At 39.7% G+C, this 25,812-nt stretch overlaps 1 protein-coding gene across 3 annotated transcripts in view; it reads left to right on the top strand.

Moving 5' to 3' along the window:
• Positions 1 to 25,812, top strand: part of DNAH6 (dynein axonemal heavy chain 6) — a 368,310-nt gene that overhangs the window by 173,996 nt on the left and 168,502 nt on the right. For all 3 annotated transcript variants that reach the window (XM_050754693.1, XM_050754695.1, XM_050754692.1), the window contains exons 29-33: positions 49 to 210; positions 8,784 to 8,921; positions 11,524 to 11,691; positions 15,050 to 15,198; positions 16,578 to 16,685. In XM_050754693.1, coding sequence (XP_050610650.1) covers positions 49 to 210; positions 8,784 to 8,921; positions 11,524 to 11,691; positions 15,050 to 15,198; positions 16,578 to 16,685 — 725 coding nt within the window. The remainder of the gene's footprint in view (positions 1 to 48; positions 211 to 8,783; positions 8,922 to 11,523; positions 11,692 to 15,049; positions 15,199 to 16,577; positions 16,686 to 25,812) is intronic.

The following is a 25,812-nucleotide window of genomic DNA, read 5'->3' as shown; positions in this document are numbered from 1 at the left end:
TGGCCAGAGTTGGTTCCCTTCATATTGATAATTTATTACTTTCTTCAGGATCGCTGCTATCTTTGCCTCATGGGAGCTTTGCAGCTTGACCTTGGGGGTGCACCAGCTGGTCCTGCTGGCACTGGGAAAACAGAGACTACCAAAGATCTGGCAAAAGCTCTTGCCATCCAGTGTGTGGTCTTTAACTGTTCGGATGGTTTGGACTACAAGGTACAGTTCTTGCATCTGAATATTAACATTTAAGTGTTTTATATGTCTTTCTCTATTTGCAACATGACATAACAAAATAAAGTGAGAATGGAGTGATGACAAGCAAGAGAAAAGAAATGGGGCAAATAATGGCTAAAGTGGAATAAATAGAGCAAGGGAGAAGAGTCAACACATGGTAGTCTGGGTAGTCTGGATGAGAATCAAGGCCAGGGGATGATTATCAATCAATTGATAAATTAATTTTTTATTTATGAAAAAATAAAAAATCTGTACATGTCAGTAAGAAGAAAGAAATGAGATGAGGTACAAGATAGAATAGCAGGGAAAATAAAGAACAAGGACTAAGCTTACAGTAGGAAATTGGCAATTCAGAGAATGGTGTATTGAACATGAAATATGTGGGAGGTGAGAATTCCTGGTAAGGTTTTTCAATACAGTGGTTCTCAAACTTTTTGGTCATGGGACCCCTTTACACTCTTAAAAATTAATGAGAAAACTTCCAAACAAAAAAAATTGTCCCACTTTTATATTTTTGAAAATCTCTAATGTTTTCAAAATATTGCTATTATGCTAATATTTGGCATAATAGAAGACAGCCAGATTCTCCGATTTGCTTCTACATTCAGTCTGTTGAGATACGTTTTTTTTTGGTTGAACATTTGAAGAAAATCTAACCTCACATAGATATAGACTCTGAAAAGACGAATATTTTAAAGAACTTTTTCAGTTAACTGTTTATACTCTTCTTTGAACTACACCAAAACTTGACAAATGTTAGTTTCTTAAAGGTTATTTGCTGTGTAAAAACTGAAATCATATCCACATCTTTTCATACTCTGTACTCTCATGAGAGAGTGAGAGTGAAGAAAGCATATAACACCTTGGTATTATTATGAAAACACTTTTGCCTCACAGATCCCCTAAAAAAAAGCTCATGGATTTGCAGGAATCCTTGTTTGGCTTTATTTCTTCTGGTGGTTGCTATTTAAACTGTAAAAGCATACATTTGTTTCTATATTTTTATGTACCCACTTTGGACACTATCTGCCAACACATTAAATAGATGAGGATTTTATTAGACACAACTTTGTGTGTCTAATGAAGTTGGACTTTCTGTTTCAACCTCACTTTTACCATGTCAAATTTTATAAAATTTGTATTTTATTCTATAACTAAATTATATCTTCATTGCTTTGTCTGGGGGCTGAACATAAAAATGTAAATCCCTTATACAGCACTTATAATATCAAAGACTGTTCATAGTGGAATTTAATAGAATAATTGGCCCCATAGAGAAAGATCAATACATACATCACAAACCCCTGCCATTCAAAGTAAACGTCCTAAGCTTCAGGGTTAGTGGATCGTGTTTTCTTTCCACTTTGTTTACTTCTAGAACCAATATTTTTCTCATTTTTTATTTTTTACTTTTTATTTTTTATTTTTTATTTTGAGACGGAGTCTCACTCTGTTGCCCAGGATGCAGTGGCACAATCTCGGCTCACTGCAACCTCCGCTTCCCGGGTTCGAGCAGTTCCTTGCCTCAGTCTCCTGAGTAGCTGGGATTACAGGCGCCCACCACCACGCCCGGCTAATTTTTGTATTTTTAGTAGAGATGAGGTTTCACCATCTTGGCCAGCTCCTGACCTCGTGATCTGCCCACATCAGCCTCCCAAGGTGCTGGAATTACAGGTGTGAGCCACTGCACCTGGCCAGAACCATTATTTTTCTAACTTCTGTGTGCTGTGAATCACCCGGAGATATTTATTAAACTACATATTCTGATCTGCAGGTCTGGGGTGGGGCCTGAAATTGTGCATTTCTGACATCCACCAAGGTGGTGCACATCAATACTGGTCCACTTTGAGAAGCTAAGCCCTAGACCGTGGTTCTGAGAGCATGAACCCTGAACCAACAGCATTAGCGTCACCTGACAACTTGTTGGAAATGCAAATTATAAAGCCCCATGTCAGACCTACTTAATCAGAAACTTTGGAGCTGGAGCGTAGCAACGAGAGGCTTTTTTGAAACAAACTTCCAGGTGATTCTGATGCACACTCAGATTTAAGAACCACTGTTCTAGAGTAGATTCAGCTGCCACTGTTCTTTGTATTTCAGTTTTGCATCTTTCTTATATTTCATTTTAATTTTGTTGGAATACTTCCTAGAGCAATTTTTTTCCCATTCAAGTTTATAAATATTCTGTCTTTACTGAGTCATCATACTTGATTGATAATTTGTAGAGGGTGGAATTATAGGTTTAAAATGATTTTCTCACCTGACTTTGAAGGCCTCACTTCATTGTCTTCTAGTATGCATTTTGCTAATGATAAAACTGATCATGGCTTAATAAATTTTGGAGGTTTAGTAATATTTTGCTTCCTCTCTATCTCCGGCAGCTTATAGGATTTTCTCTTGATCCTCGGTATTGTGAAAATCTACCAGGATGTGTCTACATAAGATAATTTTCTTTATTCATTTGGTTTGTCATTTTGGGAAGCTCTTTAACGGGAAAAATATGTCTTGTCAGCCTAGTGAGACCTTATTTTATTGCTTCTTTGCTTATCATTTTGTCTCTGTTCTCTGCTCTGGGCCTCCTACTTCTGTTCTCCACTTCTCTTAAATACTCTCATATTTTCTCTTGCTTGTTGCTATTTTCTTGTATTTGTTTAGATTGCTAAACACATAAACACACTTATTTTACATTTTAAGCAACAATAAGAAAAAATAAACTTATTGAAAGGTTACTTAGATAGTGGGATATCTCACGGAATCAGAGAAGAGTTGAGCATGACTCAGGCTGAGTAGGAACGAGAGCAGCCAACTCCTTGGCATTGGGAACTTTAGAGCCTTCTCTCTAGAACCTTGCAGAGAAAACAGCATATTTTCATATTACAAATTTTGAAAGGAGGATTCTAACTGGCAAAGTGGGTTCAAGTGATCACCCCTAGATTCGTAAGCAATAGCCAGAAGAAGAGGGTATAGTCTGACTCATACAGGCATGGATGGCTGTTGAGAGTTAGATGTGGTACGCAGTTTCCAGAGAAAGAGGAATGGTATCCTCTAAGGGTTTCTGCAACATAAGATTTCTAAGCAAAACAAGATTGTCTCCAAGGGCTATTCTTTTCTGCCTTAAATGTCCCTTCATGTGTGGATGTTCCCCAGGGCTCTGACCAGTCCCCTTTTCCTGTTTTCTCTACCTGCTTTTTCCGGTTCCTGACAACTTTGTAAGAGACAGGAGAGATTTGGGCAGAAGGAGGTTACCCTGCAGATCCCTGGTCAGATGTGCTGCCTTTCCTAAGACCTAGTTCCTGCTCCTCCAGGAACTCTCTTGCCCTAAAGTTTTCCTCTGGATTTGGTCTCCTTTGAAACTCTTCCTTTCTACAAAAAGCAAATGAAACACTCAAGCACTGGGCTGAGACTTTGTGTTTAGACTCAGGAGAAGGCATATTATCTGATTTACCTTCCCAACAGTCCTCTTTGATAGAACAGTGTTGTCATCATTGCACAGATGGGAGTGAGATTTGGACAGTGAAGTAACTCGCCAGCAGTCACCACTAGAAAATGGCAGAGAAAGAATTTGAACACGTCTTTTGATTCAAGTCAAATGTTCTCTCCCTTTTTTTAAAAAAGTACATATTATATGCAAATTTAGAAACATAAAAAGATATAAAGAATAAAATAATGAACATCTACTTAGCCACCTCCCAGCTAAGAGATAAAATGTTACCAGCGCACTTGAAATCCTCTGTCTCTCTTCGCCAGAGATAACTTCTATTCTGAATTTGCGGGTTATCATTCACATGTGTGCATATGTATGTGTGTAGTCCTAAATTTAAAACATAGCATCATTTTGTGTGCTACATTCTACATTTTGGTTTTTCCACTGAGCACTTTGTCTATGAGATTCATCCAGGCTAATACTATAGCTCTATTTTTTTAAATTCATTTTCACTGCTCTGTTTTTATGGTTTTTTTCTTCTGATAGGTATTTGGGTTGTTTCTAATATAGTATTTGCTACTGTAAGCAATGCTGCAATAAGCATTATTACACAGGCCTCCAGGTGAATGGGTGCATGGTTTATCTGGCTTGGAATATAGGAGTTGGTCTCAAGGTACATATACATATCATATTGACTCAATAAGGACAAATGCTTCTTCCATGATTGTGGTAATTAATACTCCCCCTGCAAGTGTATAAGAGCTGCCTATGCTCCACATCCGTGCCCATGCTGTCAGGTTCCATAACTGCTGTCAGTCTGAGGAGTATGAAATGGTATACCATCATTGCTAAAACCACTAAAGACTAATTGGAAATTTTATAATGGACGAATCGGGATAGTAATCCACTGATCAATCACAACTTTGACAATCAAAAAATACGTATCTCCTGTTATGATATATAAGCTATGAATTATTCCTGTTCAAAAAAATTTACCTTCAACCTAATGAATCTAATGGAGTCTCTAGATTTAAATACCAGTTTTCAAGAAATACAGGTGTATGAGATAAAAGAATGTGTTAACACCACAAGAATACAATCAGCTAAATATGGAATCAGGGGAATTCTATAGGGAAAATAACTTACAGACCTTCAAAAATAAATTGCATAAAAGAGAGAGGATTCAGGGAACTGCTATAAATTTAAAGAGATTTAAGAGACACAGTACCCAAATGCAATGTTTGTACCTTGCTTGTATCTTTATTGGAACAAACCAATTGTAAAAGGACAATATCAGTACGATTGAGGAAAATTGAACAAGATATTAAATAATTATTGGGTTTTTCTTTGAGTAGGTTAGCAGTATTGATATGGGTAATTTGGGGGTTTTTATGTGTTACAGAGTTTATTGTGAAATAATATGATGTCTAGGGTTTGCTTTAAAATAACAACAAAAAATGTTGGAGAGTATTTTGAAAATAGCAGAATGTTGGTAATTGTTAAGCTGGGTGACATATACCTTCTTTCAGCTCTTGTGTATGTTTGAAATTTTTCAGAATAAAGATTTTTTAATAGAAATCATCACAAAATAAAATGATAGAAATAACACCAAAACTTATTTCTAATCGTCAATTAATTGCTACACAATTCATCTCTGAAAAACAAAACAAAACAAAATAACCCCTGACTGCTATCAGCTGAGAGCCAACCTGACTCAGACTATTTGCTTCTCCGGTGGAACACAAACAATTTCACAGGCCACCAACTACAGACCAGGTCACGATGCATCCATTATGGAATGAGATGCCATAATCGTGTCTGAGAACACACAACAATGCTGTCCAAACCACAAAAAATAGTCTAATATCTCCCTCTCCAGGCTAAGCTGTGTAACTGCTTCACCTTTACCAATGATAGCCTCAGCCAGCTATCCATCAGCCTCCTGTATAATATGATTATGATATCCATCATAAGTTTGCCCCTGCTTCCTGTCAGCACCTAATCCACAATATTGTGGATTGAATTGTGTCCCCTCAAAATATGTTCAAGTCCTCATGCCTAGTATCTGAATGTTACCTAATTTGAGTCTTTACATTTGTAAAGACTCAGATGTTTAAAATGAGGCCATACTGGAATTCTACGGGCCCTAATCAAATAACTAACTAGTGCCTTTGTAAGAAGAGAAAAATGTGGATATAGACAGAGAGAGAGAAGGCAGCCAAGTGAAGATACACAGGAGGTAGAGATCAGAGTGAAGCAGTACAAGAAGCCAAGGAATCCCAAGGGTTGCTGGCAACCACTAGAAGCTACCAAGAGGCAAGGAAGAATCCTACACCCCAGAACCTTCAGAATGAGCATGGCTCTGTTGATACCTTTATTTCAGACTTCTAGCCTCTGGAACTGTGAGAGAATAAATTTCTGCTGCTTTAAGCCATTCAGTTTATGGCAATTTGTTATAGTAGCTCTTAAAAACTAATAGAGCAAAACCCTTCTTCACTGACCCTTCCCCAGAATTTTCTAACACAAGCCCAAATCCTGTGACAAGTCCTCCTGATATCCTTTTACTGAGAGAAACCTTGGTTTCCCACAGAGTGTGCTCTCCCTTGTTGCAACGAGTGGTAAACCCAATTGTGTCTGACTACAGGTGTGTTCCTGGTTATCTTTGGCCTGTAGGCATTGACCCTGTCCTTCACTTTTGTTGAAAACGAAGAATTGGAGATCACCTGACTCGAAAAAGTATTTGTTAACCAGCCAGTTATTGCAAGCTTTCCTGCATTCATGATCAATATTTGGAACTGCTCCTTTGTTTGGCACCCTGGAGGTTTTTGCATCCTGGAGCAATGCACCATCGTAAGATCTGGTTTGGATAAGAGCAAGCCTGCTAGTATCATCTGCTGAGCCTCCACACCTGTGGCACATGTTCACCAAGTCAGCAGCCATGTCAGGGCTGGATTTCAAACCCCCCACTCTCCTCCTCAGCCAGACACAAACTGCAGAGGCAGGAGTGGCAGAGAGAGAGGGTCATTTTTGAAGAGCAAATGGAAATGAAGAACCACCATGACCACAGACATGTTCTCAAAGAGAAAAATATTAGCAAAGAGTCTGTGTCACAGATCAAGATCTGGAATTTTCTTTGTTACTTCCTTTAGAACTGTCTGTTCATAAGTATCCCTTGGGAAGTCTCCACGTATGCCAGGACTTACGTGTATCCTAAGTATGAAGACCATTCCCCTACAATATGGAAGCATTCCGCAGCTTTGTTGTACAGAACACCAACTTGGTCTTTAGTACTGTCCATGAGTATCATTTAGTACTATCATTCCATGAGTTCATTCAACTTCTCTTACCTTGGCTATATTATTACTAATTTCCAGGGACTGTTTCTTATCTCTGACTGATTTCTTTTTTTAGAGTATCTTGTTTTATTTTAGGAATGTGTTTCCCTCCCAAATCTCTCTGAGGATTCCATTTCAATTTTGTAAAATTACTTTCTGCTCCCTAAATTATCTCCACTTTCTCCAAAGTTGCTCATTAGTTTATTCTTCTCATTCCTTCTCTTTCTTGAATCTTCACCTATTGGTTCATAAGGATAGATGAAGGACTAATTTAATTAGTGTAAACAACTTGTTTCCCCCAAATGCCCCTTCCTTGAATGAAAGAGCTGCCAAGAACTCTGTGGGAGTATAGAATGTGTAGCCAGCAGGCTTCTCCATAGAATGTACGCACACCAAGCAGCCAGTAAGTGAGAAAGCCCACATCGAATGCCAAATAATAAGGATTTTCCTTCTAATGTAGTGTATTTCAGTGGGTTTCACTTTCTTTTATTATTTTTGAATCTCAGTGACTGAAGTGGAAGTCTGGAACCATCTTTCTCTCCTTGTCTCTGCTTTCCTTATCTCCCAAGCATAATGTCATCTCCCAGTATCTCCTAATATTAATATCTCCCCAAGGCAGATCTCCCCCTTTGTTTATGAGGCAGTCCTTCGTTTTAGCCTGGTGGGGATGACAGCACTAAAATCTCAAGGGCCCTGTTTACTCTACTTGGGGTGAGAGGAAGGAAGAACAGAGAGAGGAAGGACCCATAGACCCAATCATTCCAAGTGTGGATCTTTGCCTAATTTCCAAATATTTCTGTAGAGCCTATATCTGCTTTTCTACATGTATGTATTCATGTTGCATGTACTCCAACTTGCATGTATTGATATTGGGTTTGGAGTTTCTTGGAGGCCTCATGAAGGGCATTACTCCCCTCCCTCTGTTTTGGCGCTGCAATTCTCTGTTCTCAGTTGGACAATCTGTTTCCCTATACTTTCCATGTTCCAGCTTTTTTTTTTTCAAAACTTTCTTCCTGCTGGTTTCCCTTTCCATTATGTTTTTATCAAGCAGGTACAGGTATAAGTGTGGACACAGAAAAGGAGAGAGATATGCACACAGATCTATCAGTCTTTCTGTGATTTGTGGGAATCAGAGGAAGGGGAAGAAGTAGTATGTGTTCAGTTGACCACCTTGAAATTTTAAAACCATTAGTTCTACTACTAAAGAGATAGATATGATATAACGCAAGATTTATACACATGCTTAACCAATATCTCAAGTGCCCAAAAGAAATGCCACGCTTTAGATGGTACGTTCTCATTTTCCTCCACCATTAGGATTCTGCTGTAGAAGAAATTAAGAATCGCTGCCATAATCTGCACAGGTGTGCCTTCTGCTCAGTAGTCCTTGTGTGTGTCCACCATGTAGAATACCTTCTAAAGACAATGAAAGCTTCCATTAGTAAAATTTTGCAAGTTTTTTTAAAGTCCTTAAGTTTGTATGTTCCATGTGTCAGATTATTTGAGAATCTGTCAAGTATTTGCAGAGGTGAGTGGAGGTTATAAACAAGAAGGAAAATTGGTCAGATTGTCATTTTGTTTAAAAATAAAACAGATTCAAATCACTTAGAGAGACTCAAAAACATATTTCCTCTTGTAGAAAAGTGTTTACTTCTGACATAGACCAGTATTCACATAAAACTATCGCTTATTTGCAGATACCATCTCTTTTTTCTTTAATATTTCAGCTCAAAATTTAATTTTTGAAGGCGTTGAACTACGCAATGCAAAGTTGAACTGCTTTATTTTGATTTCAGATGATGGGACGCTTCTTCAGTGGCTTGGCACAGTCAGGGGCCTGGTGCTGCTTTGATGAATTTAATCGAATTGACATAGAAGTTCTGTCCGTCATTGCGCAGCAACTCATTACCATTAGGAACGCCAAAGCGGCAAAGGTAAGGCACTGGGCAATCGACTTTCAAGGTAGCAATCCTTAAGTTTGTCAGTAACTCACAGAATGTTACATTTTAGGAAGGAGATGCTGAAAATGTTAGGGAGGAATCCTGGGGAGCTCAAGGGGACTTGGCTCTCCAGAGCTCACTGGACTGGAAAAATCCAAGGAATATGGGGTGAGATGAAAATACTGAGTGGTCCTATTATTTAAAATTTGTTTGAGCCCCTTATAAGCATGCCTCTAGAGAAGGAATTTCATATTCAGAAGCGAATGGCAATGAAGGTTGGGACCAAGTCTCTACCACTCTGTGTTGACCTTTGGAGATCTGGTCACAATGGGCAGCACTGGTGTACAGCCTCTACAAACCAAAACAGCACTGCTCCAAGCCCTGTGAGGGCCCCCACTACTCCCTTGGCCCTTTCCAAAGAGCGCCAGACCTCCTCTCGATCCACCAATAAGGGTTCATCCTGGCACAGCACGAGGCACTCTGGACTCAGCTCTAGCTCCAGAGGCAGAGGCTATCTCGTTGGAAGGTGCCCTGATAAGAGTTGTTAAATATTTTGATTATCGCCCTCTGCAAAAAAGCGAACTATAGAACTAATCAAAAGCAATCATGACTTGGACTATAGTGAACTACTAAATTGTGTAAGTCATTGTGGTATGTGCTCACACTTGTTTCATCTTACACCAAACCTATGTGAAGTATATGTCATTTCCCTCAAGGTAATAGGTGAAAAGAATTCAAAGTTTAAAAACTATTTTCATATACATCAAAAATTATCAGACCCTAAAGTCTAAGCTCCCTTACCTGGACCCCCTCACGTTCCTGCATACTCTGGGGAGGCCTCATTAAATGCAAGATCTTTAAATACAGAGATAGCGTACTCTATATTATGCAAGTTATTATCATCTAGTTGAGCAGTTCAGTGACAGCAAAGTATATGGAGTAAGGGGACGGGGACCAGAGAGAGTAGAGGCAGAACTGAAGCTTTGCCCCCTGGAGAGCAGCCACGTGAGGGCAGAGAAAGACAGGAGAGCATCTGCAGATAACCAGCCTCGTCCTCAAGCTGCCAGTGCCAAATAAGACCGTTGGAGTGGGGTATATAACTTGAAATAGATAAACTAAACCACAGAAATTGAGGGGTTTGCTAGCACAAGCAATCATTCAGCAGCAGCAGAAAAGGTCTCCAGTTGTACCATCCATTCTCTCCTCCAGGCTGCGGCACATCACCCTACTCCATCCTGATCTTCCCTGTATTCCTCATGTCTGTTGATAGCACCTTCATCTAGTGGCCCAACTAGAAACCTGGAACTCACCTTGGATTTGACCCATCACTGTCAGTCCCAGAATCTAAGCCATCACCAAATCCTGTTAATTTTATCTACTAGATGCCTCTCCTCCCCACTTACACCTCTTGAATTCTGGCTCTCATCATGTCCCCAGTGATCATTCCTTACTAATCTCCCTGTCTGTAGCCTGTCCAACCTCTCTGCTGCCAACTTCAATCCTATCACTCTGCTTAAAAGTCTTCTCTGCTTCCCCACAAACATGGGACAAAATCTAAATTATTTAGTTTAGTGTGCAAGACTCCTGATGCTCAGGCCCAGCTTAGCTATGCTTTCTGGAACTTTGCCCTTTAGCAAAGTAAATTGCCGGTCATTTCTGGAACATGCAGTGTTGTTTCTTGCTCCTGCTCACTTTTCCTGGAATGGCTGCCCCTGTTCCTTCACCTGAAACATCATTCTTCCTTCTTCAGATCCCAAGCAGGTTGCTTACTACCTCCATGGGCTTTGCACACACCTGCACTGTAGCATGTGTTGCACTGTGTGGTCGTGGCTTCCAGGTTGATTGCAGACAGCAAGCCTGGGAGTTTCTGGTGATCTCAAGAGTGAGGCTCCTTCAGCTGTGTGCCTCCATGCCTCACTTATTGCCTCACCTATTGCCTCACCTGCAACAGGCACTCAACAAGTGTTTGCTGTTAAGTAAAAGTGAAGGGGTGGTGACAAAAACAGTGACAGTGGGGCCTCAACAACTCAAGAACTAAGATTAGATTGAAATTTCTTGGGGAATACCAGAAAGTGGGAGTGGAGAAGGTTTAATGGTCAGTAAGTCCAAGATGAATTTAAAATTAGTGGGGCATGGCGGGGCATGCCTTGGTCCCACCTACTTGGCAGGCTGAGGTATGAGGTGGGAGGATTGCTTGAGCCTGAGATGTCAAGGCTGCAGTGAGCTCTGATCATGCCACTTACACTCCAACCTGGGAGACAAAGCAAGACCCTGTCTCAAAAAAAGAAAAAAAAGAAAGTTGAATTGAAGAGGCTCAGTAAATGTTCAGACCTAGAAGATTTCAGGACTTGACTAGGAAGGAAGAGACAATTTGGGCAAGTCAGGTGCAGGGAGGCAGAAATCAGGAAACACAGAGCCCAGAAGATATTGGAAATAGACAGGACAGAATCAGAAATGTTCCCTGTTGTCCAACAATGGTGTTCAGTAGTCTTTGCTTTAGTGCTTCATTACATGAGTCTTGCATTCAAGTGATAATTAGGTAAAAAATTTTACAAGTGTCTGGAAGAGTGTTAACCTATATTTTATCTTCGAACAGCTCTCTAGATTCATGTTTGAGGGGAGGGAAATAAAGTTGGTGATGACTTGTGCAGCCTTCATCACAATGAATCCTGGCTATGCAGGCAGAACTGAATTGCCAGATAATTTGAAAGCCCTGTTTAGACCATTTGCGATGATGGTTCCAAATTATGCCTTGATTGCAGAGGTGAGCATCACATTATAAAGCAGTAGAAATGTAAACTTGTTTCTTTTATTTACCATTCAATTCTACCAAGGTACAAAGTTTCCTTTATGAATGCCACAAGTAATGGTTATACATTATTAAGTGTAGATACGATTGTTATCACATGGAATGTTAAGTCCTGCATGTTTGTTTGTTTACTGCTATATCCGTAATACCCAGAATGATATCTGGAATATGATAGGCCCCTAAAACTGGAAAGAATCAATGAGTTTAATTAACCGGTTCATTGGGGTTTTTCAGTTCCTCTCTAGGAATTAAAATGTCTGGATTAGTTACAAAAACACAGATTATTTTTATTTCTCTTTGCACATTATTTTTTACTGGAGTCAAGGGATGTTGAGTAGTAGCCTCCTCACTATGAGGTGGGTGGAGATTGGCTTATAAGTCTGTATCAACTTAGTAAAAAAATAGTAATCATTAACAAATTAATTATTTATAATCATGTTTGTTTTTTCTGTATCCACTTAGGCATCTTTCTATTTAAACTGGCTTTAAATAGCCAAGAATTTAAATGCTAGCCAAAAATTGATGTATTTGACCAAGCACAGTGGCTCAGGCCTGTAATCCCAGCACTTTGGGAGGCCAAAGCGGGAGGATTGCTTGAGTCCAGGAGTTAGAGGCCAGCCTGGGCAACATGGTGAAATCCCATCCCTACCAAAAATATAAAAATTAGCCAGTCTCATAACCCAGTCTCAAAATAAATAAATAAATATTTAATTAATTAAAATAAAAGGCCGGGCGCGGTGGCTCACGCCTGTAATCCCAGCACTTTGGGAGGCCGAGGCGGGCGGATCACAAGGTCAGGAGATCGAGACCACGGTGAAACCCCGTCTCTACTAAAAATACAAAAAATTAGCCGGGCGCGGTTGTGGGCGCCTGTAGTCCCAGCTACTCGGGAGGGTGAGGCAGGAGAATGGCGTGAACCCGGGAGGCGGAGCTTGCAGTGAGCTGAGATCCGGCCACTGCACTCCAGCCTGGGCGACAGAGCGAGACTCCGTCTCAAAAAAAAAATAAAAATAAAAATAAAAATAAAATAAAATAAAATAATTTTTTAAAAAATAATTGATATATTTAAATTTTGCACTTTTTAGAAAAAGAGAAATAGGGTCTCACTAGGCTGCCCTGGCTGGAACCAAACAGAGGTCAAGCAATCCTCCCACCTCAGCCTCTGAGTAGTTGGGACTACAGGCACATGGTACTACATCCAGCTAAATGTTATACATATTTTTCATGGCACTTTTTATTGAGGTATAATTTATACACAATAAAGAGCACAGCTCATAAGGGTGTCACTCAGTGAATTCTTATGCATGCATTCATCTGTGTGACCACGAACACCAAAATATAAGGCATTTTTAGGACTCCAGAAGGCCCCTTGTGTGCTCAATACTGCATTTCCTAAGAAGGGACACTACCCCTTTAGGATGGAATTTCTCAGAAAATTCCTGTGATAACAGCTAATTTTAAATATTCTTCTATGTGAAATAAAAGTAATTGCTTAAGAATAGAAGAGACTGTTCCAAATCCTATCATTAGGAAAATTACAACCTATATTAGTGTATTAGGTCTTTCTTGCATTGCCATAAAGAAATACCTGAGACTGGGTAATTTATAAAGAAAAGAGGTTTAATTGGCTCGTGGTTCTGCAGGCTGTACAGAAAGTGTGGTGCTGGCATCTACTTGGCTTCTAGGGTGGCCTTAAGGAGCTTTTACTCATGGTGGAAGGTGAAGTGGGAGCAGGCACTGCACATAGTGAAAACAGGAACAAGAGAGAAAGAGTGGGTTGGGGGGTGCCCCACACTTTTCAATGACCAGATCTCAGAATTCACTTACTATTGCAAAGCAGCACCAAGCCATGAGGGATCAAGGATCCACCCCCATGACCCAGACACCTCCCATCAGCCCCCACCTTCAGCACTGGGAATTATAATCCAATGTGAGATTTGGGCGGGGATAAATATCAAAACTATGTCAATTAGTATAATGCTTACGGCAGCTCAGGGGTCTGCCATACCCACTGTGGGCATGGTGGGGTGGGGGGCAGGTAAGGCAGGTAGTATCTTTACTCTTGACCCTCTCTGCAAACAGAGACAATAAATGACTTGCTCAGTGTCCCAACCTGGTAGGAAGAAAACCAAGCTGAGAGCCCAGTCCAACATGTTGTCCACATCTCATGCTTTGTCCTATTGTTATGTTACTCAGTAATGGATTGGACAAATTTAAAAGTCTAGTCTTCTGAGTGCTATTCCTATTATTTTTAGAGTTTAAATGAATTAGATTCTGTTGTCAGTTTTTTGTTTTTTTTTTTTTTTTTTTTTTTTTTTTGAGACAGAGTCTGGCTCTGTCACCCAGGCTGGAGTGCAATGGCACTATCTCAGCTCACTGCAACCTCTGCCTCCCAGGTTTAAGCAAGTCTCCTGCCTTAGCCTCCTGAGTAGCTGGGATTACAGGCTTCTGCCACCATGCCCGGCTAATTTTTTGTATTTTTAGTAGAGATGGAGTTTCACCATGTTGGTCAGGCTGGTCTCAAATTCCTGACCTCAAGTGACTCACCCATCTCAGTCTCCCAAAGTGCTGGGATTACAGACGTGAGCCACTGCCCCCAGCCTGTCAGTAAATATTTTTAATCACCTACTGTGTGCAGAGCACTGTGCTAATCAGCAGGGATAGGTCTGTAAACAAAACAGACACCAGTAAGAACTCGGCCTCATTCTAAATTCTGCATCTGAAGCCAACTGCAATGTTTCAGGCAGATTATACATAGAAAAAAGGGTCTGCATCCAGCTCCACTGTCAAAGACACTAAGCATCATCTGATTCATTTAATCAAGGATGCAGAAACTTGTCAGAAGAAAGGCAGAGGAGAGGCTGACAATCTTTGCATGGCTTCCCTTGACTCCTCAGGAAACTAAGAGAGCTAGGAGCAATCACCTTCCACTAGGGTGGTGTTCCTGTCGGATCAGAGAAGCTCAGTTGTTGCTTTTGTGCTCAGGCCTAATGACACCATCCAACTTTCACGATGGGAACATTTTCAAAAGCTGGGCTCTTCTGTTCCTTGAACCAAATGTTCCCAAAGCTACATCTTCATCTACAGATGGAAAACAGAATCAGTGCCTAGGTATCCCCATACAATATTCTGCCTTCCAGTTTCCTGTGGCACAGAAAGCCTTTTTCCCTTCAATTTTTATGTTTCTTTATTAAAGGACATAACAACTTGGGAAGGTATAATGCTTAGAGTCAATTTTTACTATGTTGGTATCATGCTAATACATTGTTATCAATACAATGTAATAAGCATTGCGTTATTTTTTCTATTCTAGGTAATTCTATATTCTGAAGGATTTGAATCCAGTAAAATATTAGCGAGAAAAATGACTCAGATGTATAAGCTTTGCAGTGAGCAGCTGTCTCAGCAGGATCACTACGACTTTGGCATGAGAGCTGTGAAGTCTGTCTTGGTCATGGCTGGGTAAGAAACCAAAGTAGTCGAGTGAAATCCCAAACTATGTGATCAAATGCACTGAATGGGTAACTCAGGAAAGGCTCTCAGACAGTCAGTGATTAGTAAATGTTGGCTGCTGCTGTTGTCATCATTCTTACCTTGACGCTCCTATGACAAAGTGACACAGGCTGTCTCTCCTCATCCCATGACAGTTCTTCACTGTGAGTCCTAACATGGTTGTCCTCGATGGAAACTGATCTCCAACTAGGCTTTGGAGAACATTAACTTCCCCTGAGCTCAAATTCAAACACTGGGTTTTTGTTTACAAAAGCCTTTACTACCTTAAGATGGTATGACTAGACTTAAAAGACACGCAGTCTGTTATGCATATGCAACAAAGCCAGTCATACATGTTGCCTGAGAAAGCCTCAGGAGTTTAAAGAAACTTCATCATTCCAATTCAGTTCAGCTTATGTCTTAGATTTCATCTCTGTCTTTATAATATAGCCCAAGCCTAAACTTTTTTCTAGTATCTAGTAAAGAAAGAGTCTTTCCTCTTCTCAGGCCCCAACTTTTCTCTTTATAATTTCTTGAAACTACTATATCTGGAATCCCCAACTTGTCCAGAGCCTCTGAGGAGACCTATTTTATCTCTAGTCCTTCCTTTCAGGCCATGACTCATTGGCTCAGGTTCTGCACATCCAGGAACCCTCTGCCTGGCTCCTGCATCACTGGGCTCTGCACGAATCTCCCTGCACTTTTCTACCCTCTGTTCTATCTTTTAACCTCTCAGATATAGTATGTCCCCTCTTTACAGGATGGCCATTTAAGGACTAGGAATACTAAGAAGTTGAGATACACTTGCACTGAAGGAGCACAACTACAGTCCAGTGAGTCACAGAGACAGACCAATGTGCAGTCATGTAGCTGCGATGCAGGGAGGGCAGCAACAGGGCTGCACCCACCCAAGGTTCGCTGAGAAGGAGGATAGAGGACAGGAGCTTTCTAGCAAAGGGAGCCACTGGGCTGGGTTTTGAGGGGAAAAATAAGAGCAGGCAAAGAACAAGGCAAGATATTCTGGGCAGACTGAAAAGAAAATCACAGACATAGGAATCATCATGATGTATTCAAGGAACTATAAATTCAGGTTGAATAACGTCGGGATTGGGGAGGATGTTGAGAAGATGTCCTTGTCATTCTCTTCAAGGCTGTGTAGCCATTGCAGGACTTGTCAGTGTGCTCTGATGGAGATGAACGCTGAGCACACAAGGGAAAATGATCCTCTCCTTCTAGCAGGAATCCTCAGGGGAAGGTCTCTGCCCTCCCTACAGGTTTAGAAAATCACATTCAACCTTATGTTCTTGTGATATGCCTTTAAATATTCCAAAATATTCCTTTAAATTTAGATCTTTAAAAAGAGAAAACCCAAACCTAAATGAAGATGTGGTGTTGATAAGAGCTTTACGAGACTCCAATTTGCCAAAATTTCTAACAGATGATGCTCTTCTGTTCAGGTAAGTTTCTAGACGTTACCAAGTAAAGCGTGGCTATCACGTAGTGGCAAATGGTAGTCTTTTCTTCAATTATTTCTTTCTCTAACAAACTGAAAACTTTCCCATCTTTTCTGGAGAAACTTATTTTGCAGTTTAAGAAATACTCGTTTAAAATAAAGATACTAAAGTTTGGGCATAATTTCAATCATTTGTGTTTTTTTATCAAAATATTATTCACCAGACTATGTGCTATACAAATTAGCATTTGGCCATAAGTTCCTGACCTAAGGGAAGTTTCTGACTCAAAAAAACTCAGACTTGGGATTTAACATAAATACAATTGCTTTTATCTATTTTGTTTTTGTTGTTTAGTTTTACATTTCTCCAAGTTATACATGTATATAGTTTTAAAAAGAAAATAGTTTCATAAATTAGTCACATGGAAAGCAACAGTCCCCAGTCTTTCACGAACTCCAACTTCCCAATCATTTTCTAACTCTTTTATTTATGTATTCTGCTATCCCTCTCCAGACTTCTTAATACCACATTTACACCATTTCTTTTTCTTTTTTTCCTTTTTTTTAATTTTGACTTTTTTCAGTGGTTGCCCTAGATTTTGCAATATACATTTACAAATAATCTAAGCCCACTTTCAATTAACACAATACCATTTCAGGGGAAGTGTTAGTACCTTATAATAACAATTCTGTTTCTCTCTTCTATCCTAATTCCTCCCTTCCATCCCTTGTGTCATTGCTGTCATTCATTTTACTTATATATGAACATACATAAGCACATATATAATATATACATAGGCATACATAATCAAATACATTGTTGCTATAGCTATTTAGAACAAACTGTTATCTGTTAGATCAATTAAGACAAAGAAAAATAAAAATTTTCTTTTTTACCTTCAATTATTCCATCTTCCATGCTCTTCCTTTAGGTAGATCAGAGTTTCTGACCTATGTTATTTTTCGTCTCTCTAAAGAACTTCTTTTAATATTTCTTGCAAGGCAGGGCTACTGGCAACAAATTTTCTCAATATTTATTTGTCTGAGAAAGTCTTTATTTCGTTGCTTTTGGTGTTTTAGACATGAAGTCTTTGCCCATGCCTATGTCCTGAATGGTACTACCTAGGTTTTCCTCTAGGGTTTTTATGGTATTAGGTCTAACATTTAAGTCTCTAATCCATCTTGAATTAATTTTCGTATAAGGAGTAAGGAAAGGATCCAGTTTCAGCTTTCTGCTTATGGCTAGCCAATTTTCCCAGCACAATTTATTAAATAGGGAATCCTTTCCCCATTTCTTGTTTCTCTCAGGTTTGTCAAAGATCAGATGGCTGTAGATGTGTGGTATTATTTCTGAGGACTCTGTTCTGTTCCATTGGTCTATATCTCTGTTTTGGTACCAGTATCATGCTGTTTTGGTTACTGTAGCCTTGTAGTATAGTTTGAAGTCAGGTAGTGTGATGCCTCCAGCTTTGTTCTTTTGACTTAGGATTGTCTTGGAGATGCGGGCTCTTTCTTGGTTCCATATGAACTTTAAAGCAGTTTTTTCCAAGTCTGTGAAGAAACTCATTGGTAGCCTGATGGGGATGGCATTGAATCTAGAAATAACCTTGGGCAGTATGGCCATTTTCACGATATTGTTTCTTCCTATCCATGAGCATGGTATGTTCTTCCATTTGTTTGTGTCCTCTTTTATTTCACTGAGCAGTGGTTTATAGTTCTCCTTGAAGAGGTCCTTTACATCCCTTGTCAGTTAGATTCCTAGGTATTTTATTCTCTTTGAAGCAATTGTGAATGGAAGTTCATTCCTGATTTGGCTCTCTGTTTGTCTGTTACTGGTGTATAAGAATGCTTGTGATTTTTGCACATTAATTTTGTATCCTGAGACTTTGCTGAAGTTGCTTATCAGCTTAAGGAGATTTTGGGCTGAGACAATGGGATTTTCTAAATATACAATCATGTCATCTGCAAGCCAAAATTGACAAATGGGATCTCATTAAACTAAAAACTTCTGCACAGCAAAAGAAACTACCATCAGAGTTAACAGGCAACCTACAGAATGGGAGAAAATTTTTGCAATCTACTCATCTGACAAAGGGCTAATATCCAGAACCTACAAAGAACTCAAACAAATTTACAAGAAAAAAACAAACAACCCCATCAAAAAGTGGGCAAAGGATATGAACAGACATTTCTCAAAAGAAGACATTCATACAGCCAACAGACACATGAAAAAATGCTCATCATCACTGGCCATCAGAGAAATGCAAATCAAAACCACAATGAGATACCATCTCACACCAGTTAGAATGGCGATCATTAAAAAGTCAAGAAACAACAGGTGCTGGAGAGGATGTGGAGAAATAGGAACACTTTTACACTGTTGGTGGGATTGTAAACTAGTTCAACCATTACGGAAAACAGTATGGCGATTCCTCAAAGATCTAGAACTAGATGTACCATATGACCCAGCCATCCCATTACTGGGTATATACCCAAAGGATTATAAATCATGCTGCTATAAAGACACATGCACACGTATGTTTATTGCGGCACTATTCACAATAGCAAAGACTTGGAATCAACCCAAATGTCCATCAGTGACAGACTGGATTAAGAAAATGTGGCACATATACACCATGGAATACTATGCAGCCATAAAAAAGGATGAGTTTGTGTCCTTTGTAGGGACATGGATGCAGCTGAAAACCATCATTCTTAGCAAACTATCACAAGAACAGAAAACCAAACACCGCATGTTCTCACTCATAGGTGGGAACTGAACAATGAGATCACTTGGACTCGGGAAGGGGGACATCACACACCGGGGCCTATCATGGGGCGGGGGGAGGGGGGAGGGATTGCATTGGGAGTTATACCTGATGTAAATGACGAGTTGATGGGTGCTGACGAGTTGATGGGTACAGCACAGCAACATGGCACAAGTATACATATGTAACAAACCTGCACGTTATGCACATGTACCCTAGAACTTAAAGTATAATAATAATAAAAAATAAATTTTAAAAAAAAAGAAAGTCTTTATTTCTCCTTCACTTTTGAAGGATAATTTCACAGGGTACAGAATTCTAGGTTGGTGGGGTTTTCCTCATGTTTCACTCCACTCTCTTCTTGCTTGCATAGTTTCTGAGGAAAAGTCAAATGAAATTCTTATCTTTGCTCATCTATAGGTAAAGTGTTATTTTTTTGTTGTTTTTTTTTTTTTTTCTGGCTTCTTTCTATATTTTTTCTTTAATTTTCTGTGGTTTTAAAATGACCTGCCTCGGTATAATTTTTAGGTATTTATCCTGCTTAGTGTTTTCTGAGTTTCCTGGATCTAAGGTTTGGTGGGTGACATTAATTTGGGGAAATTCTGTTATTATTCTTTCAAATATTTCTTCTGTTCTTTTCTCCCTCTCTTACCCTCTGGTATTCCTATTGCACACGTGGTACTCCTTTTGTGGTTGTACCATGGTTCTTGGGTATTATGTTGCTTTTCCAGTCTTTATTCTCTTTACTTTTCAGTTTCAGAGGTTTCTATTGAGGTACCCTCAAGCTCAGAGGTACTTTCCTCAGCTGTGTCCAATCTACTAATAAGCCTATCAAAGGCATTCTTCATCTCTATTATAGTGTGCTGGTTTTGATAATACATTTCTTTTTGCTTCTTTCTTTGGTTTTCCATATCTCTGCTTACATTGCCCAGCTGTTTCTGCATGCTGTCTATTTTATCCATTAGAGCCTTTCACGTATTCATCATCACTGTTCTAAATCCCTGTCCAATAATTTCAGCATCCCTCCCATGTCTGGTTCTACTGCTTGCTCTGTCTTTTCAAATGGTGGGGAGGGGTTGCCTTTTATTATACCTCATAATATTTTCTTGATGGCTGAACATGATGTAGGTTTAGAAAATAAAAAGAACTGGGCCAAAAGTAAGTTGGCTATAAGTAATGTAGAGTAAGGTGCAGCAGGAGGGAAAGTGTTCTATTGTCCTAGGATTAGGACTCAGTCTTTTAATGAGCCTATGCCAACTGTAAGCTTCATAAGTGTTTCTCACTTTTTTTCTCCCCCTGTTAGGTGGTACAGGGTGACTACAGTGGCCTAGAGTTGGGTAATTCCCTTCTCCCAGTGAAAGGCTAGAGCCAGCTGGAGCTGATGTTTCCCTTCCCCCAGGTCTGTTAGGCCCTGACAAAACTCTAGCAGGTTAGGCTCTGATTAATTATCCTGGCTTCTTATTAGGAAAAGCAGGGTGCTCCAGCCTATTTCATAATGGTTTCTTTTCCCCTCCCCTGCCAGAAGCATGAAGAGATTTCTTTTTTTTTTTTTTTTTTTTCCAAATGTGATTTTTTTTTTTTCCTTTCCAACTTTTATTTTAAGGTCCAGGGTACATGTGCAGGATGTGCAGGTGTGTTCCATAGGTAAACATGTGCCATGGTGGTTTGCTGCACAGGCATTCACCCAGCATTCAGCCAGGCATTCAGCCCAGCATCCATTAGCTATTTTTCCTGACCCTCTCCCTCCTCCCACTCCCCACCCTCTGACAGGCTCTGGTGTGTGTTGTTCCCCACCATGTGTCCATGTGTTCTCATCATTTAGCTCCTACTTATAAGTGAGAGCATACAGTATTTGGTGTTCTGTTCCTGCATTAGTTTGCTAAGGATAATGGCCTCCAGCTCCATCCATGTTCCTGCAAAGGATATAATCTCATTCCGCTTTATGGCTGCATAGTATTCCAAGGTGCATATGTACCACATTTTCTTTATCCAGTCTCTCATTGATGGGTTTTTAAGTTGGTTACATGTCTTTGCTATTTATAATAATACTGCAATGAGCATACACATGTATGTGTCTTTATAACAGAATGACTTATATTTTTTTAAGTATATACCCAGTAATGGGATTGCTGGGTCAAATGGTAGTTCTGTTTTTAGCTCTTTGGGGAATCACTAAACTGCTTTCCACAGTGGTTGAACTAATTTACACTCCCACTAACAGTGTAAAAGCATTCTTTTTTCTCCACAACCTCACCAACATCTGTTGTTTTTCGATTTTTTAGTAATAGCCATTCTAGGCTGGGTGTGGTGGCTCACACCGGTAATCCCAACAACTTTGGGAGGACAAGGCAGGTGGATTATCTGAGGTCAAGAGTTTGAGACCAGCCTGACCAATATGGTGACACCCTGTCTCTACTAAAAATATAAAATTAGCTGGGCATGGTGGCACATGCCTGTAATCCCAGCTACTTGGGAGGCTGAGGCAGGAGAATCACTTGAACCCAGGAGGTGGAGGTTGCAGTAAGCCAAGATTGTGCCACTGCACTCCAGCCTGGACAACAAAAGTGAAACTCCATCTCAAAAAATATTAATAATAATAATAATAATAGCCATTCTAACTGGCATGAGATGGTATCACATTGTGGTTTTGATTTGCATTTCTCTATTGATCAGTAATGTTGAGGTTTTTTTCATGTTTGTTGGCTGCATGTGTGTCGTCTTTTGAGAAGTGCTTGTTCATGTACTTTGCCCACTTTTTAATGGGGCTGTTTGTTTTTTCTTATAAATTTGTTTAAGTTCCTTATAGATGCTGGATATTAGACCTCTGCCAGATGCATAGATTGCAAAAATTTTCACATGATGGGATTTCTCTCAGATATTTACTCCAAGAACCTGGTTGAGCTCCTAGAGGTAAAATTCACAAAAGATGTGCCCCTCCACCCCATGACTGGATGCCCCTGGAGTTTTTAACTCTCAGACATCTCCACATCTAGCCTAAAGCAATTTATCAATTACAGCTGACATTTTCCTACCCTGGCACTGGCTCCTATGCTAGTTTGTTGTGATCCTGTGTATGTGACTGTCTGTGTCTCCAGTGTTGAGGGCAGAGGTATCTACAGGCATACCTCATTTTATTTCACTTCATTTTATTGCACTTCGCAGATGTCATGTATTTTATAAATTGAAGGTTTGTAGTAACCCTTCATCAAGCAAGTTTATCAGCACAATTTTTCCAACAGTTTGTATTTACCGTGTGTATATGTGGTAATTTTAGTAATTTTCACAATATTTCAAACTTTTTTTATTATTATATCTGTTATGGTGATCTGTGATCAGTGATCTTTGATGTTACTATTGCGGTTGTTCTGGGAGCACCACAAACTGCACCCATACATGACAGCAAACTTAACTGATAAATGTGTGCTCTGACTGCTCCACAGACAGCCGTTCTGCCATCTCTCTCCTTCTCCTTGGGCCTCCCTCTTCTCTGAGACACAATAATATTGAAATTAGGCCAACTAATGACCCTACAATGGTCACTAGTGTTCAGATGAAAGGAAGAGTCACACACCTCTCACCTTAAATCAAAAGCTGGAAACGATTAAGCTTAGTGAGGAAGACATGTCTAAAGCCAAGATAGGCTGAAAGCTAGGCCTCTTGTGCCAAATAGCCTAATTGTGAATGCAAAGGAAAAGATATTGAAAGAAATTAAAAGTGCTACTCCAGTGAATACATGACTGATAAGAAACATAAAGTAACCTTATTACTGATAAGCAGAAAGTTTTAGTGGTCTGGATAAAAGATTAAACCAGCCACAACATTCCATTAAGCCAAAGCCTAATCCAGATCAAGGCCCTAACTCTCTTCAGTTCTATAAAGGGGGAAAAAGTGGTGAGGAAGCTGCAGAAGAAAAGTTCAAAGCTAGCAGACATGTGACTGAATTGCTGCAATCTCATAATAAAACCTGCATGGATGAGGAGATGCTTCTTATAGATTAGCAAAGAAAGTCATTTTTTTTTTGTTTGTTTCTTTGCTTTGAGACAGTCTCACTCTGTCACCCAGGCTGGAGTGCAGTGACACAATTTTGGCTCACTGCAACCTCTGCCTCCCAGGTTCAAGCAATTCTCCTGCCTCAACCTCCCAAGTAGCTGGGACTAACAGGTGCACGCCACCACCCCTGGCTAATTTTGTATTTTTGGTAGAGGAAGAGTTTCACCCTGTTGGCCAGGCTGGTCTTGAACTCCTGGCCTCAAGTGATTAGCCCGCCTCAGCCTACCAAAGTGCTGGGATTACAGGTGTGAGCCACCGTACCCAACCAAAAGTAGTTTCCTGCGATGGGATCTACTCCTGGTGAAGTAGCTAGCTTCAAACTTATTTTTCTAGCTAGCTTCATGAAGTTTCCTTCATGAAGTTGAAGCAAAGAAGTTATTTCCATAACATATAAGGTACAAGGTAAACTAGCAAACGCTGATGTAGAGGCTGCAGTAAGTTATCCAGAGCTAAGAACACTGATGAAGGTGGCTACACTAAGCAACAGATTTTTAATGTAGATAAAACAGCCTTCTATTAGAAGATGATGCCATATAGGACTTTCATAGTGAAAAAGGAGAAACCAACGCCTGGCTTCAAAGCTTTAAAGGCCAGGCTTACTCTAGTTAGAGGCTAAAGCAACTGGTGGTTTTAAGTTAAAGCCGATGCTCATTTACCACTCCAAAAACCTAGGGCCCTTAAGAATTACATGAAATCTACTCTGCCTGTGCTCTAAAAATGAAACAACAGGGCCTGGATGACAGCATGTCTGTTTAGAGAATGGTTTACTGAATATTTTAACCCTTTTCCCGTTTGCCCTGAGAGTACTCATTGGCAGCGCAGAATTTGTACTTGTGGCTGCAGAATTTAACCCGAGATAACTTTGTCAGGAATTATCTCACTTTTATTATTATTTTCACATTGCTGTAGTATACTGACTTTGGAAACAAAAGGCATCATTCTATAGCATTCTGTTTTTAGTAGTGGTATTTCCACTTACAAAACATAGTAATTCTTGATCACTGAAAATGTCAAATCCTAGAAAGCATAACATTCCTGTGCATGATGTTAACATTGTTTTTTAATAGTCGTTGGCCCAAGATTCATTTGATGAATCTGATTTTTCCAAAATAGATGACTCTGATGATTTGGATGATTCTAATGTTAGTTCTGTTGAGAAATAACTCCAAGAACAGTTTTTACATTTTATTTTCACACTGAAAAGCAGTCAGATTTCTTTCAGCCTCACAGAGCATGTTTATGTAAAATTAAATGAGCACTGGCAGTGAGCTGCCCTTTTTTGTTCTAAATGAGAAAAGGGCTAAATCACCATTGAGAGTTACTGCTCAGAAAAAAAGACTCCTTTTCAAATATTGCTGCTCATTGGCAATGCACCTGGTCACTCAAGGCCTCTGAGGGAGATGTACAAGGAGATGAATGTTGTTTTCATGTCTGCTAACACAACATCCATTCTGTAGCCCATGGATCAAGGAGTACTTTCAACTTTCAAGTCTTATTCTTTAAGAAACATATTTTGTGATGCTCTGTCTGCCATAGATAGTGATTTCTCTGATGGATCCAGGCAAAGTTAATTTTAAAACCTTCTGAAAAGGATTCATCATTCTAGATGTCATTAAGAACATTCATGATTCATGGTAAGACAGAATGTCAACATTAACAGGAGTTTGGAAACAGTTGATTCCAACCCTCATGGATGATTTTGAGGGGTTTAAGACCTCAGTGAAGGAAGTAACTACAGATGTGGTGGAAACAGCAAGAGAACTAGAATTAGAAGTGGAGCCTGAAGATGTGACTGAATTGCTGCAATCTCATGATCAAACGTGAATGGATGAGGTGTTGCTTCTTATGGATTAGCAAAGAAAGTAGTTTCCTGAGATGGGATCTATTCCTGGTGAAGATGCTGTAAATGTTGTTGAAATGACAACAAAAGACTCAGACTATTACACAAATATAGTTGATAAAGCAGTGGAAGGGTTTGAGAGAACTGACTTCAACTTTGAAAGAAGTTTTGCTGTGAGTAAAATGCTATCAAACAGCATCACAAGCACATAGATATCTTTCACAAAAGAGTCAATGAACATGGCAAACATTATTGTCTTATTTTAAGAAATTGCCACAGTCACTCCAGCCTTCAGCAACTACCATCCTGCTCAGTCAGCAGCTATCAACATTGAGGTAAGACCCTCTGCCAGCAAAAAGATTATGACTTGCCAACAGCTCAGATGGTCATTAGCCTTTTTTAGCAATAAAGCATTTTTAAATAAAGGTATATACATTTTTTAGACATAATGCTATTGCATGCTTAAATGACTA

Source organism: Macaca thibetana, chromosome 13 (genome assembly GCF_024542745.1).
Source record: "Macaca thibetana thibetana isolate TM-01 chromosome 13, ASM2454274v1, whole genome shotgun sequence".
Lineage (NCBI taxonomy): Eukaryota > Metazoa > Chordata > Mammalia > Primates > Cercopithecidae > Macaca > Macaca thibetana.
Note: the sequence above shows the minus strand (reverse complement) of the source record. Positions and strands in the feature narration are given on the sequence as shown.